This window comes from Trachypithecus francoisi, unplaced genomic scaffold, assembly GCF_009764315.1.
Source record: "Trachypithecus francoisi isolate TF-2019V2 unplaced genomic scaffold, Tfra_2.0 Lachesis_group13, whole genome shotgun sequence".
Classification (NCBI taxonomy): domain Eukaryota; kingdom Metazoa; phylum Chordata; class Mammalia; order Primates; family Cercopithecidae; genus Trachypithecus; species Trachypithecus francoisi.
Genome location: NW_022681458.1, coordinates 18,032,483 through 18,047,404, shown reverse-complemented (window position 1 = coordinate 18,047,404; position 14,922 = coordinate 18,032,483). Strand labels below are relative to the sequence as shown.

General features: G+C 36.8%; 1 protein-coding gene across 1 annotated transcript in view; it reads left to right on the top strand.

Moving 5' to 3' along the window:
• ACSL3 (acyl-CoA synthetase long chain family member 3) overlaps positions 1-14,373 on the top strand; it is an 83,416-nt gene extending 69,043 nt beyond the window's left edge. The window contains exons 13-16 of the mRNA XM_033230064.1: positions 468-659; positions 2,700-2,814; positions 4,059-4,216; positions 11,264-14,373. Coding sequence (XP_033085955.1) covers positions 468-659; positions 2,700-2,814; positions 4,059-4,216; positions 11,264-11,421 — 623 coding nt within the window. The 3' untranslated portion in view covers positions 11,422-14,373. The remainder of the gene's footprint in view (positions 1-467; positions 660-2,699; positions 2,815-4,058; positions 4,217-11,263) is intronic.
• Positions 14,374-14,922: the final 549 nt, after the last annotated feature.

Genomic DNA, 14,922 nt, shown 5'->3' with positions numbered 1-14,922 from the left:
TGCCCTCAAACTCCTGACCTCGGGCGATCCACCCTCCTTGGCCTCCCAAAGTGCTATGATTACACACATGAGCCACTGCGCCCAGCAGTAACTCATTCTTACATAGGGATTTGTTCTATTAATTGCATGACTTAATACTTTTATCAGTTTATCAATATGATATTTAAGACAATGCAGAATCTTTCAAATTTGTCTTCTGTTATATTTATAATTTTATACAACAAATGGAAGATGTTGGATTTTTCTTGGAATAGAAGTTTGAAAACATAAATGCTTATGGTTTAGCAACTGAGATTTTGTGCCTACTGTTAAATTGATAAACTTTGCTCATTCACAGTGTCTGCCTTTTTTCCTTTGGGAAGTTCTAATTGGATTAAAATAGATGACCCTATTTAGAAACTAATAGTTTCAAATTTTCATGTGTTTAGCTCAACTCAAAATAATTAACTCAATTATTATTTTATTAGGTGGATACTTTAATACTGATAAACCACACCCCAGGGGTGAAATTCTTATTGGGGGCCAAAATGTGACAATGGGATACTACAAAAATGAAGCAAAAACAAAAGCTGATTTCTTTGAAGATGAAAATGGACAGAGGTGGCTCTGTACTGGGGACATTGGAGAGTTTGATCCTGATGGATGCTTAAAGATTATTGGTAAGTCATCTAATATATTTTTGAAAATGAATGTTTCTGAAATAGTTTACACAAGAGGTACAATGTATTTAGAGAAGGTGTTTAATAATATAAATCTTTATGTAATCTTAGTTTGGGTTGTTGCGTCACTCCTTTAATATAAAATATTATGGACTGTAGAATTTATGAGGCCTGACGTGTTATGAGTTCTCAAAGATGGTTCAGCAACAGTGGTATTTTAAATTACTGTTAGATAACCCTTAGTCATTCTTTCCTGCCTGCGTTTCTGACATCTAGAGGTTAGTGGATGGAGCTCTCACAGTCTGAACTGCACCCGTGCCTTCCCCAGGAGAACAAAGGAAAGCGAGGCAGCTCAAGTGCTATGACTCAAATGGCTTGAAAAATACCTTATTCTGCTTCTCCTTTTAGGTTCTTCTTTTTTTTTTTTTTAATTAATTGCATTTCAATTAGCCATGCATGGTGTCTTTGTCGGGCACCCATAATCCCAGCTACTGGGGAGGCTGAGGCAGGAGAATGGCGTGAACCTGGGAGGCGGAGCTTGCAGGGAGCAGAGATCACACCACTGCACTCCAACCTGGGCGACAGAGCAAGACTCCGTCCAAAAAAAAAAAAAAAAGTAATGGCATTTCTGTCCCTGTCTTGCTAACTGGAAAGTCGGGAGGAGACTCAAGACTAGTCTCTTCAGTCAGCTTCCCATGCCTATTTTATATCTCACTAGTTTATTTTATGAGCTATGTCTCAAAATCCTACTCTTCTGTCTTTGTCTCTCTTACCTGATCCTTGGTCAGGCGTATACCTTCTGCCACCCTCTCCCAAGAATTTCTTCTCTGTCGCCATGCTTACCTCCTTAAACACACCCTCTCACTGCCACCATGTAATCACTAAACATGGATCTTACCAGCCACAACCATTTAATGTCTCCTCGAAGCTCAGTGCAGGGTGCCCCTGTTAACATTCTTTGCGTCTTCTCCTTCATCATCAGTTGTTTCCTCCTCCTCCTTGATGCAGCTGAAATCAGAGCTGATATTTTTCTGGCTTTTGCCAGTGTTGTTCCACCTGACTACCTCTCACTCTTCCCTTAGGACTCAGCTCAAGTGGCTGAGCATAGTGACTCAGGCCTGTAATCCCAGCTACTCAGGGGGCTGAGGTGGGAGAATCACAGGAGCCCAGGAGGCCGTGATTGTGCCACTGTACTCCAGTATGGGCAACAGAGTGAGACCCTATCTCAAAATCTCAAAACCAACCAACCAACCCTCAGCTCAGCCCTCACTTGCAAGAATTTTTTCCGAATCCCCAGGTTGGAGAGTCTTAACCCTTAGCGCTACCATTGTAGTACCAGTGTATTGAAGTAGTATGTTTTTGCATTATGCATGTCTCCAGATAGATTGTGAGCTTGCAGATGGCATTGAATATCTTCCTCACCTGCCTGGTACTAATGGATACCAGGAATAAACCCCTTCAGAAAAACATACTTGAAACCCTGCTAATGGAGTCCATTAAGTAGAAATTATTGGTTTTCTTTCTTTATGTTTTTTGAGATGTAGTCTTGCTCTGTCACCCAGGCTGGAGTGCAGTGGCATGATCTCAGCTCACTGCAACCTCCGCCTCCTGGGTTCATGCAGTTCTCCTGCCTCAGCCTCCTGAGTAGCTGGGATTACAGGTGTGTGCCACCATGCCCAGCTAATTTTTGTATTTTTAGTAATGACGGTGTTTCACCATGTTGGCCAAGGTAGTCTCGAACTCCTGACCTCAAGTGATCTGCCTGTCTCGGCCTCCCAAAGTTCTGGGATTACAGGTGTGAGCCACTGCACCTGGCCTGTTTTTCTTTTAAAAACATGTATTTAGCAGTACAAAAATTAGGGCCTAATTGTAATATGTGCTTTTAATTTCAGCATAACCATTAATGCTAAATTTTGCAAAGTTTTAAATAATTTGATAGCAAATTACTTAGAGAATGGCCAGTATTTATATATGTATTAAATGTTATTAATATTATTACTCATTGTTTTCTCCTCTCCACCTTTCTTCTCTGTTTTGCAGATCGTAAAAAAGACCTTGTAAAACTACAGGCAGGAGAATATGTTTCTCTTGGGAAAGTAGAGGCAGCTCTGAAGAATCTTCCACTAGTAGATAACATTTGTGCGTATGCAAACAGGTAAGAACATGGAATTCATACTGCTTTTACTTAAAACATTTGATGTCCATAGACTTTTCCTACCTGTATGGACCTTCTTTGTAAAAATGTTCCGAGAACTCTTCCTATCTGTTGCTTGTGGGAACAGCCTCCTTCTCATTCCAGCCATTAGCTGACTCTCCTTGTAAGGCTTCCTTGATCTTTCTGTCTGTGTCTGTTTTCTGCTTTATGTCTCACTGCAGTGTCCCATGTAGGGAGGTAAAGAAACTAAAACCTTCCTTCCTGCTGCCTTGGTACCCCTACCTACCTGTCCCTCAGGAGGGGAAACTTCACAGAACTACTCCAGGGGAATAGGGAGTAAAAAAGTGGCAGTGAGCAGTGTGCTGCTTAGTGCTTACCCCTACTCTACACTTGAGCCTACTCGGCACTCCAGGCAGGTCTTGGGGCTCCTACTGTAAGCTGTATTAAGCTGCAGCCTAACGCACAGCATCCCCACCTCGTGATGATGATGAGGGGGCTGGGAACCTGTCTACGACGATTGACATGAATTATTATGAGAAAATAAAATCTGTTACCAGAAAAACTAATTTAGAAACAGACGTTGGGGGTACAGCCTAAGTTAGAAATGAATTGTGTTTGTTTATAAATGATTCCAGTCTTTAGCCATTTAGTATTTTCTTTAGTGATGATACAGTTCTGAATTTATTTATGTGATGGTAACCAGAAGTATCCTCTTCCTGATGTTACTGTTTTATGGCCTTCAAAAAAGTATCTGCCTTCATTGGGCATAGAGTTCTCTATCAATACAAATTCTCATGATAAAGAAAAAAATGAATATATTCACGTCGTTTTGATTCATTGCCGAATTTTTTAGATAGTTTTAAATTTATGTTAGAGTTTAAGTTTTTTAAAACACGTGCTATGAAATACTGATAATCAGGGTTTAAAGATGAATTTTCTAATATTTGTAACTTTTTAAATGTGTACATGGCACTCTTTGTAACAGTTTTTCATAGTGGAAATTTATCATGAAATGTCAGATTGAGATTTATTTAGCAATGAACTCTGCCAAAGCATTGGAACATATTATAAGTCAAACAGTAAAACTGGCAGTTGCATGAAATGGGTATACCAGTGCCAAGTATGGCACATGCGTTTAAAAAAATTAGTGAGGAGTTATTTACTACATGTCACTGCAATAACAACTGCAGTTAACACAGTATACCATTTTGTTCCTTATCTAAGTTATCCTTTCTATATTTCAGTTATCATTCTTATGTCATTGGATTTGTTGTGCCAAATCAAAAGGAACTAACTGAACTAGCTCGAAAGAAAGGACTTAAAGGGACTTGGGAGGAGCTGTGTAACAGTTGTGAAATGGAAAATGAGGTACTTAAAGTGCTTTCCGAAGCTGCTATTTCAGGTGAGTATTCGGTTAAACGGATAGTAAGAACTGAGATGGGAAGAGAGTACTTACATGCATTCAACCTGTTTTAAGGTTTAGGGTTCATCACTTTCTGCTCAGAAACCATTTCTACCATTAGTATATGGAAGAGTAAACTTATCAGTCCCCCGTTCAAGCCCTGCTACACAAATTATCCTCTCCTACCAAACTGATGTACATGTATCTTGAATGTTCTTGTCTCTGCAACCTTTGCTTTCTGGGTTGACCCTTTCTCTTTTCTCAGCTCTTCTTCAAGGCCTTGCCCAGTTTCCTGGCCACACTAGCCCATAGTGATGAGGCCAGAACTGCTTTTGAAACTTTCTACAGTGTTAGAGTACTGGTAGTTGGTTGTACTAATAGCTTCATAACCATTTTTGGTGGGGTGAGGGGTGCCCAAGACTAGTTTAATATTTTTGGTTTAATCAAAACATCTGTGTCTTTTGAGTTGTTGGGTCAAGCATAAAACAAGCATGAATTATTTTTTATTTTTCATTTATTTTTTTAAGAGACAGGGTCTCTTCTGTTGCCCAAACCAGAATACAGTGACACAATCATAGCTTACTGCAACCTTGAACTCGCAGGCTCAAGCGATTCTTCCCCCTCAGCCTCCCAAGTAGCCAGGACTACCAGTGCATGCCACTGTGCCAAGCTAATTTAAAAAAAAAAAAAATTTTTTTTTTTTTTGTTTCGTTGTTGAGATAAGATCTCACTATATTGGCCAGGTTGGTCTTGAACCAGCCTGGCTCCAGCGATCCTCCCAACTTAGCTTCCTGAGTACCTGGGACTACAAGCATGTGTCACCATGCCAGGCTCCAGCATTTACTTTTTAGTCTCTTCACATTTCAGTAATGTCAGATTCCACTCAGTCTTTTAAGTCAGCCCTGTGGTACATGCCTTATTGGTTTTGCTCATAGTGTATATTCCTTTGGAAACCACTCCTGAAATACTTTTAATCTTTGAAGACTCAAACCTTGTGTATTATTTCTATGTTTACTTTTACAAGTTAGAGTTAATACATCTTTTTTTACTCCCAAGGCACTTTATGTCTTTAATTTTGTGTATTTCTTTCTTTTATTGTAGTAAAAATCTCATAACATTCAATTTACTATCTTAACATTTTAAGTGTACAATTCAGTAGTGTTTAGTGTATTTACATTATTGCACAACTGATCTTTAGAACTATTTCATCTTGCAAAACTGAAACACTATACCCATTACACTAATTCCCCTTCCCCCTCTCTCCCTTCCCTCCACCTTTTTACTTTCTGTTTCTAAAATTTTGACTACTTGAGGTGCTTCATACGTGTGGAATCATACAGTATTTATTCTTTTGTGACTGACTTATTTAGGGTAGCATATCTTCAGGGTTTATTCGTATTGTACCATGTGATAGGATTTTTCTTTTTTAGGGTGCATAATATTCCATTGTATGTATATTGCACATTTTCTTTATCCATTCATCTATGGACATTTGTGTTGCTTCTACCTCTTGGGTATTGTGAATAATGCTGTGATGAACATAGATGTGCAAATATGGCTTTGAGATGCTACTTTGAATTATTTTGAATGTATACCAAGAAATGAGATTGTTAGATCCTATGGCAGTTATTAATACTGTATTTAATTTTTTCAGGAAACTCTGTACTCTGTTCCATAATGAGTGTTGATTTACATTCCCACCAACAGTATTAAGGGTTTCCATTTCTCCATATCCTCACCAACATTTGTTATATATATATATTTTTTTCTAATATCCATTCTAAGAGACGTGAAGTGATACCTCATTGTGGTTTTTGATTTGCATTTCTCTTTTTATTAGTTACGTTGGGCTTCTTATATATACTTGTTGGCCATTTACATATCTTTTGCAGAAAATTGTCAATTCAAGTCCTTTGCCCATTTTTAAATCAGGATCCCCCCGCCCCCAACCTCACCCTTGTAGTTAAGTTGTACAAGTTTCTTATAAATTCTGAACATGTATTAGTCTGTTCTCACACTGCTATAAAGACATACCGGAGACTGGGTAATTTATAAAGGAAAGAGGTTTAATTCACTCACTTCTGCATGACTGGGGGAGGCCTCAGAAAACTTACTGTACAATTACGGCAGAAGGGGAGAGGAAGAGAGAAGCAAAGACACGTCTTACCTGGCGGCAGGCGAGAGAGCAAATGAAGAGAGAGAGCGAAGGGGGAAGAGCCCCTAAAACCATCAGATCTTGTGAGATCTCACTCACCATCATGAGAACAACATGGGGAAACTGCACCCGTGATCCAGTCACCTCCCAACAGGTCCCGCTCTCGACATGTGGGGATTATGGGGATTATAATTTGAGATGAGATTTGGGTGGGGACCCAGAACCAAACCTTATCAGGACATTGCATTTGTTCGTGTCTTTTAAAATTTCTTTTAGCAACATTTTGTAGTTTTCAGGGTGCAAGTCTTCACCTCCTTGGTTAGGTTTATTCCTAAGTATTTCATCCTTTTTGATGCTACATTAAATGGTATTGTTTTCTTAATTTCTTTTTCAGAACAGTTACTGTTAGTGTATAGACATGCAGTTGATTTTTCATGTTGATTTTTTTTATCCTGCAACTTTGCTGGAATCTTTATTGGTTATAAAGGTTGTGTGTGTGTCTTTAGAGTTGCCTGCATATAATCTATTTTCTTATTGATCTTCTGATTGTTCTACTCATAAATGAAAGTGGAGTATTGAAGTCTCCTACTATTATTGTATTGCTTTCTGTTCCCCCTCCAGTTATGTCAGTGTTTGCTTCATATATTTAGAAACTCAAGTTACATGTATATTTATAATTGTTATGTCATCCTGGAGAATTGACTCTTTTATCATTATGTTATAATTAATGTCCTTCTTTGTCTCTTGTGACAATTTTTGTTTTAAAGTCTGTTTTATTTAAGTATGGCCATCCCCTCTAGGTTCTTATTTTCATGGAATATCTGTTTTCGTCCTTCACTTTAGGCTATGCATGCCCTTAGATCTAGAGTGTGTTTCTTGTAGATGACATATACTTGGGTCTTGTTTTATATTCAGTTGGTCAATCTGTATCTTTTAATTGGGCATTTAATCAACATTTACATTTCAGGTAATTATTGATATGAAAGACTTTTCATTTCTATTTCCATTTTGTTAACTATTTTCTGTATATCTTGTAGCTTTTCCTCTCTTGCTGCCTTCTTTTGTTTTGTTGATTATTTGTGTGTATAATTACATTCTTTGATTCCCTTGTCTTTTTTCTTTGTGTATGTTCTATAGACATTTTCTTTGTGGTTGTCAATGCAGTTACATAAAACATCTTAAAATTATAACAGTCTATTTTAGTTTGATAACAGCTTAATCTTCCATCTCATATAAAAACTTGAATCTTTTATATCTCTGCTACTCCCTCAAAAAAGACCTTTTTGTTGTATAGTCATTAATATAGATTCATAATTACTTTTTATGTCTTTGTTTTTTAAATTCTGTACAGATTTAAATGTGACTTATGCACCTATATCAGATTACTGTCAGAATTCTATATTTGGCTGTGTATTTACCTTTACCAAGGAGTCTTGTCGTTTCTTATGGTTTTGTGTTACTGTTTGTTTTCATTTTGCTTTAATTTGAAGTATTAATTTTTGTAGGGCGGGTCTAGTGGTGATAAACTCCCTCTACTGTTGTTTATCAAGGAGTCTTAATTTTTCCTTTATTTTTGAAGGACAGGTTTAGGTTACAGTATTCTCGTTTGACAATTTTTTTTTCTTTCAGTATTTTGAATACTACTACTTTCTAACCTGCCAGCTTTCTGCTGATAAATGATAGTTCAATGAGAGCTTCCTTGTATGTGATTAGTCATTTTTCTCTTGCTGCTTTCAAGATTTTTTGTGACTTTTGACAGCTTGATTACAAGTGTGTTTTGGTGTAGTTCTCTTCCTAGTAGAGTGTTTTGAGCTTCTTGAATTGGTACTCCCATTTCTCTTCTCAGATATAGGAAGGTTTTGGCCATGATATCTTCAAATAGGCTTTGTGCTCCTTTCTCTCTTCTTTTTCTGAACTCCTGTAGCAAGCATTTTCCACTTGATGGTGTCCCATTCGTTCCTTAGGTTCTCTTCATTTTTACATTTTTGCTCCTCTTAGTCATTTCAGAAGTCCTGTCTTTGAGTTCATAGATTCTTTTTTCTACCTGGTCAAGTCACTGTTGATCCTCTAGTGAATTTTTCAATCCATTTATTGTATTTAGTTCCAGAATTTCTATTTGGTTCTTCATTTAAAAAAAATTTCTTTCATTTATATTTTCATTTTGTTCATGCATTGTTTTCTTGTTTTTTTTTCAGGTGTCTATCTGTACTCTCTTGTAAATCATTGAGCTTTCTTATGACAGTAATTTTGAATTTGGTAATTCATCTATCTCCATGTCTTTCTGTGGTTTATTTCTAGAGGTTTAATTTGATCTTTTGATAGCCTATGTTTTTCTGTTTCTTTGTATGTCTTTATTTTTGTTGGGATGTCAGCATTTGAAAAATCAGCTACCTTTCTCTGTCTTACAGTCTGCTTTTGTATTGAGAGGACTTTGTCCAGTCAGCCCTACTACGAGTTCTAGAGCCAGCCATCTTAAGCGTTTTCTGAGGCTGTGTCCTTTTTGGGTTTGTCGGGTACAATCTTAATTGAAGAGATCTGCTGGTTTCTACTCAGGAGCTCCCTCTGGTGTCTGTCTGTGATATTGTGGCCTCACTGGTGCTATAGTTAGCCATGATACTGGTACTGGAGCTCTATCTAGTGTCTGTGATACTGCAGCCTCTGGTACATGTTAATCTTTGTTCTTGACAGTTCCCAACCTAGTGCCCTGTTCCTGTTATTTAGATTCAGGAAAGACAGAAGCAAGTTCCTTGCACCGAAGAAGTCAGAATATTGGGTGTATGTTCCACTCCTTCTCTTCCCTAGGGAGAAGTCAGAAGTTAGGGATTTCTTCCTTATTACTTTGTACTGTGCTGAGGGGAGAGTCTCTGGCAAGCGAATGCCTTGCATTTTTCTACCAGCCTTTGATGTGGTTGGTTTCCTGCTGTATTGGAGTGCAGGAACCTCTTAACTAGTTTCTGAGTTTCTTACACAGGCAATGAATAGGCCCGTATAGCATTGTTAAATCCATGTTTCTGCAGAGGAAGGAGAGACTGCGTGTTCCTATATTGTCATCTTGCTGACATCACTCCTTAACACGTTTCTTTTGTGTGTCATATGGCTAGCTGTTTACCCATTTCCCTTTGTTAGATTGCATGCCACTTGAGAGCAGAAACTCGTCATTTTTTATATTTTTAAAAGAATGTTTAGTAAAGCACTTTACATGTAGTAATAGGTTTTTAATATTTGTTGAACAAATGCTTAGAAAAATAAGTCAGTCCTAGTGATGACATACGGTTTTTCAAAACTACATCTGCCCCTTAATCTCCTTTGAATGCTTTCCTTTCTTCCCTTCCTTTCTCCCTACATTTGCACTCTCATGAGTCTCCTGAGTATTAGGCAATATGTTAGGAACACGATAGTGAGCAGGCATTCTGTCTCCACATAGCTTGTAGGGAATAGCCTGGTTCAGTGACATAATGTGTCTTAAACATTATTATTTTTAATTTCTGAAGTAAATGTGCTCTGTATAATAAATTCAAAGAAAACAAATAGATATAAAGGAAAAAGTGAATTTCCCCATTTCTTTTCTCCTGGATACCAGGCTGTAGAGGCATGAAGTTTATAGCTTGGTATGTATCCTTCTCACATCTAGGTGCATATAAGTTTATGTAGCCGGTGCTGGAACTTTTTTTTTTTTTTAAACCTAACATTATGCATTATAATATATTTTTACTGCCTCTTCTATGTTTAGATATGCTTAAATACACAAACACTTAAGCACTGTGTTACAATTACCTATGGTATTCAGTACAATAACATGCTGTGCAGGTTTGTAGCCTAGGGGCCATAGGCTATATAATGCGGCTTAGATGTATGTATATAGTAGGCTATACCATCGACATTTGTGTAAGTTACACTCTGTTGTTCCCATGATGGCAAAACTGCCAAGTGATGCATTTCTCAGAACATATCCCTGTCATTAAGAGATGCATGACTGTATTGGAGACCCTATTGGATACCTGTTGGATACCCTATTGGATATCCTATTAGATAGCCTGTTGCCCAGGCTGGAGTGCAGTAGCGCAATCATAGCTCACTGCATCTTCAGATCTCCTGGGCTCAAGTCATCCTCCCACCTCAGCCTCCTGAGTAACTGGTATTACAAGTGTATGCCACTATACCCAGCTCCTATTTTTTATTTCTATTAAAAATTTTTTTGGCCGGGCGCGGTGGCTCAAGCCTGTAATCCCAGCACTTTGGGAGGCCGAGACGGGCGGATCACGAGGTCAGGAGATCGAGACCATCCTGGCTAACACGGTGAAACCCCGTCTCTACTAAAAAATACAAAAAAATTAGCCGGGCGAGGTGGCGGACGCCTGTAGTCCCAGCTACTCGGGAGGCTGAGGCAGGAGAATGCCGTGAACCCGGGAGGCGGAGCTTGCAGTGAGCTGAGATCTGGCCACAGCACTCCAGCCTGGGCGGCAGAGCGAGACTCCGTCTCAAAAAAAAATAAAAATAAAAATAAAAAAAATTTTAAAGTTATTTATTTTAGAGACAAGACAGGGTCTCACTATGTTACCCAGGCTGGCCTCAAATTCCTGGCTCAAGCGATCCTCCTGCCTGAGCCTTCAAAGTTACTGGGATTATAGGCATGAGCCATCATTTTCAGTGATAGAATTATATTCTGTTTTGTCCCTATATCATATTTTATTTAGCTCATTTTCCTCTTGGTGGGACTTGTTAAGTAGTTTCTTGTTTTACTTACCTTAATATTTTGAGGAATGGATTCTTTAGAAGTGACATGCATGGTTCACTTGTTGGTTGCGCATTTTGATGGGTACTCAAAAAGTGGGGAAGTTACACCATTTGCTAAGAACTTAAATACCTTTTCTTTTTTTTTTAAATCATCTTAGCAAGTCTGGAAAAGTTTGAAATTCCAGTAAAAATTCGTTTGAGCCCTGAACCGTGGACCCCTGAAACTGGTCTGGTGACAGATGCCTTCAAGCTGAAACGCAAAGAGCTTAAAACACATTACCAGGCAGACATTGAGCGAATGTATGGAAGAAAATAATTACTCTCTTCTGGCATCGGTTTGCTACAGTGAGCTCAGATCAAATAGGAAAATACTTGAAATGCATGTCTCAAGTGGCGAGGCAGACTCCATTCCTCATATTAAACTATTACTTCTCATGACGTCACCATTTTTAACTGACAGGATTAGTAAAACATTAAGACAGCAAACTTGTGTCTGTCTCTTCTTTCATTTTCCCCACTACCAACTTACTTTACCTATGACTGTACTTGTCAGGATGAGAATTTTTCTGAATCATATTGGGGAAGCAGTGATTTTAAAACCTCAAGTTTTTAAACATGATTTATATGTTCTGTATAATGTTCAGTTTGTAACTTTTTAAAGTTTGGATGTATAGAGGGGTAAATAGGAAATATAAGAATTGGTTATTTGGGGGCTTTTTTACTTACTGTATTTAAAAATACAAGGGTATTGATATGAAATTATGTAAATTTCAAATGCTTGTGAATCAAATCATTGTTGAATAAAAGATTTGTTGCTGTGTAATTATTGTCTTGTATGCATTTGAGAGAAATAAATATACCCGTACTTATGTTTTAAGAAATTGAGATCTTGTGAATATATGCCTGTCAGTGTCTTCTTTATATATTTATTTTTTATTAGAAAAAATGAAGTTGGGTGATGCATGAAACAAAATAGCAAGAGAGGGTTATAGTTTAATAGTAAGGGAGATAACACAGCACATGTAGCACCAGTTGATAATTAGTCTCTAGTAGCTTACTATCAGAATGTTCAATGAAGTCTTCTATTCAGCTGTCGAAACTAGAAAATGTCCAAACTTAAGTGGAAGCAATTCTGAAAGAGAGGATAGAATTTAAAAACAAGAGTATATAAAGTTATTCTTTGAATATTTCATTGCCTATATGTACATCGAGTTATCTATATTTATAAACAAATTAGTCATGGAAAATTATTCTATCCCAAAGTCTCCTTTTAGTCTAGATAATCATATATCTCATTTGAAAATTAGTATTTTTCATAGTTTGCACTGATGCGTGTATGGATGTGTGTGAGAGAGTCAGTGGTAGCTTATTTAAAAAGCACCTTATCCTTTCTACCATAACCTTTCTACACTAGAAAATGAAATCATTTAGAATGCATTTGATAATAGCATTCTCACTAAGATACATGAAAATTTAACTTTATAACCATGTGAGTTAAGATTTAATTTACAGGTTTTGATGTCAGTGTTGAATTTATTTGTGATTCAGAAACATTGCTTGTGTGATTCATAGTAAGTCTCTTCATATGTTACTGCTTGTCTGTTGTTATTCCTGGATTATGAAAAGCAATAGTGCACCAATTAAGATGTGCTCAAATCAGGAGTCAAATCATAGGCACCACATTTTTCACATCAGACTAGTTATTTTCTTGATTCTCAGTTACTGTAGGCATCAAAAGGCAATAAAAAGAAAAAAAAAAAAAAAAGATGAACCCAGGTCTGTGTAAAGTAAGGGGAGTGTTTGGAGCAGCCAGGACTATGTAGTGTGTGTTTGGTCACATCACAAGCATCGTATGTGGAGACATTGCAATACAGTGTTTGTTTTGTTTTAAACTTTTCTTGTATTCTTATATATTTGTATTATGTTTTGAATGCTTTTCTCTTTTCATAATTAAATATTAATGTTTGGGATAACTGCCAAGAAGAAGTAAAAATATTAAATGGAACTTCTATATGAGGATGCTGTAATCTAAAAATTAAATCTCGGTGGGTGGAGAGAATTTGTTTCCAATGCCTTGTCTTTAGAATAATTGTTTGCTTTCAGATGATTGAAAAAAGAGATTGTATCTAGGAAAAAAGTGTTAATGCTTCAAAGGAGAGAGACTGATAATTGTGACTGAAATAGTGTCAGATAAATATGTAGCTGATCACAGATTGAACCATCTAATGAGGCAGGCTTAAACTTTATCTAGTTTGGTTTGTTTTCCCATATGAAGTTTATAATTCCTTTCAGTCCTAAAATGTCAGATGGCAGGTGTCAGATGCCACAGTAGAACATGAAATTAAGTAAGTAGAGTCCCCTTTTAAACAAATTTCTCTGTAAGCAAAACTATCTTTAGTGACATCCTCTAAAATTACCCTTTGAAGAGGAAAAAATTGTTCAATGAAAAAACCACCCAATTATGACTCATATAAGAAACACTGGTTTAACCAGGAGATACTTGGGGAAGAAAACTTTAAGGAATTTCAAATTGCCAAATCTAGTACAAATATTTGACAACAGGATATAGATCTAAAAGAATGGCTCTTAAAAACTATTGTTTACTGGGAATAAGCTAAGCTGTATGAAGAATTCGTAAACATTTCATGTTCCACTAAGTTTAGCAGCTTATAGCAAAGACTAGTGGCCACCTCCATTTTTCTCCCACCCCTCCTCCACTGACACCTTTCTTGCAGAAACTTCATTAAAAAGTTTTTGCTGACACAGAACAAACCTTGAAGTAGTATCTACTTTCTAAATACTACTTTGCTTTTCAGTAGTGAATTTGATATTTGTAATGTTCTCTAAAGCTTGCAACTTTTTCAGCAACGTTTAAACATAGATTAACCTGTAATAACTTATTTGTTTGCTGCTAAAATACTCAAGATTTTACCGTTTTTAAACAACTAGTCCCTGTGATACAACTTTGAAAAATTTTTAAGAAATCTCTGATGTGTGGGCTCCTTTTTTTCCATAAGAATTATGTACATCTGTGACGTTTGACAGGGGGATCCACTTTTAAACAGTGTACATATTGGACCACACTGAAATGTCATATGTCCTTTCTCTACTTAAAATTGGTTATTTACTGTGAGTTCATTTCTGATGTATTCTTGGTTGTTGCTGTTTTCTGCCTGAAGACATGTAAATCATAAAGAGCTACATGGTATGGACTATTTATTTGTAATTTGACTTGAAGTTTGAAGAATAAAGATATATAAAAATTGAAGTTTCTGATATTAAAGCTGTTAATATATTGGAATTTTTTTTTTTTTGGTTTTGTTTTTTAGGAAAAACTCTTCCCATAAAAGTGAAACTTTAATTGACATTCCTGAAATACTTGTTGAAGAAGGAGTTTGGGGAATTTTTCATCCTGGCCTAACAACCTAACCAAAGGAAAACTTTTTATTCTAGAAATTCTGTTAATAATCTGTTTCCTAGCCTTCATATGTTCTAAGTTTTCCCTAACCCTTTCTGAATTCCTCCTTTCCATTCTTCCTTTTTTGTTTTGACTGCCCAGAAGATATACTATCAGCATTTTAAATTCCAAAATATTCATACAGCATAAAATCTTGAATGGAGATGGTAAATTAAAATTTGGCATCAAAATTAATGGGGTAGAATCTACAATGTGGCAGAAATATCTAAACTTTATGCCAACATTTAATCCAATGATTGTGGGAGGAAGAGATGTATCATGCTGTATTTTGGAAACGAATCCCCCTCACCCATCCCATCTTTGACTGCCAGTCAATATTTGTGGGTGTATGTAACTTTA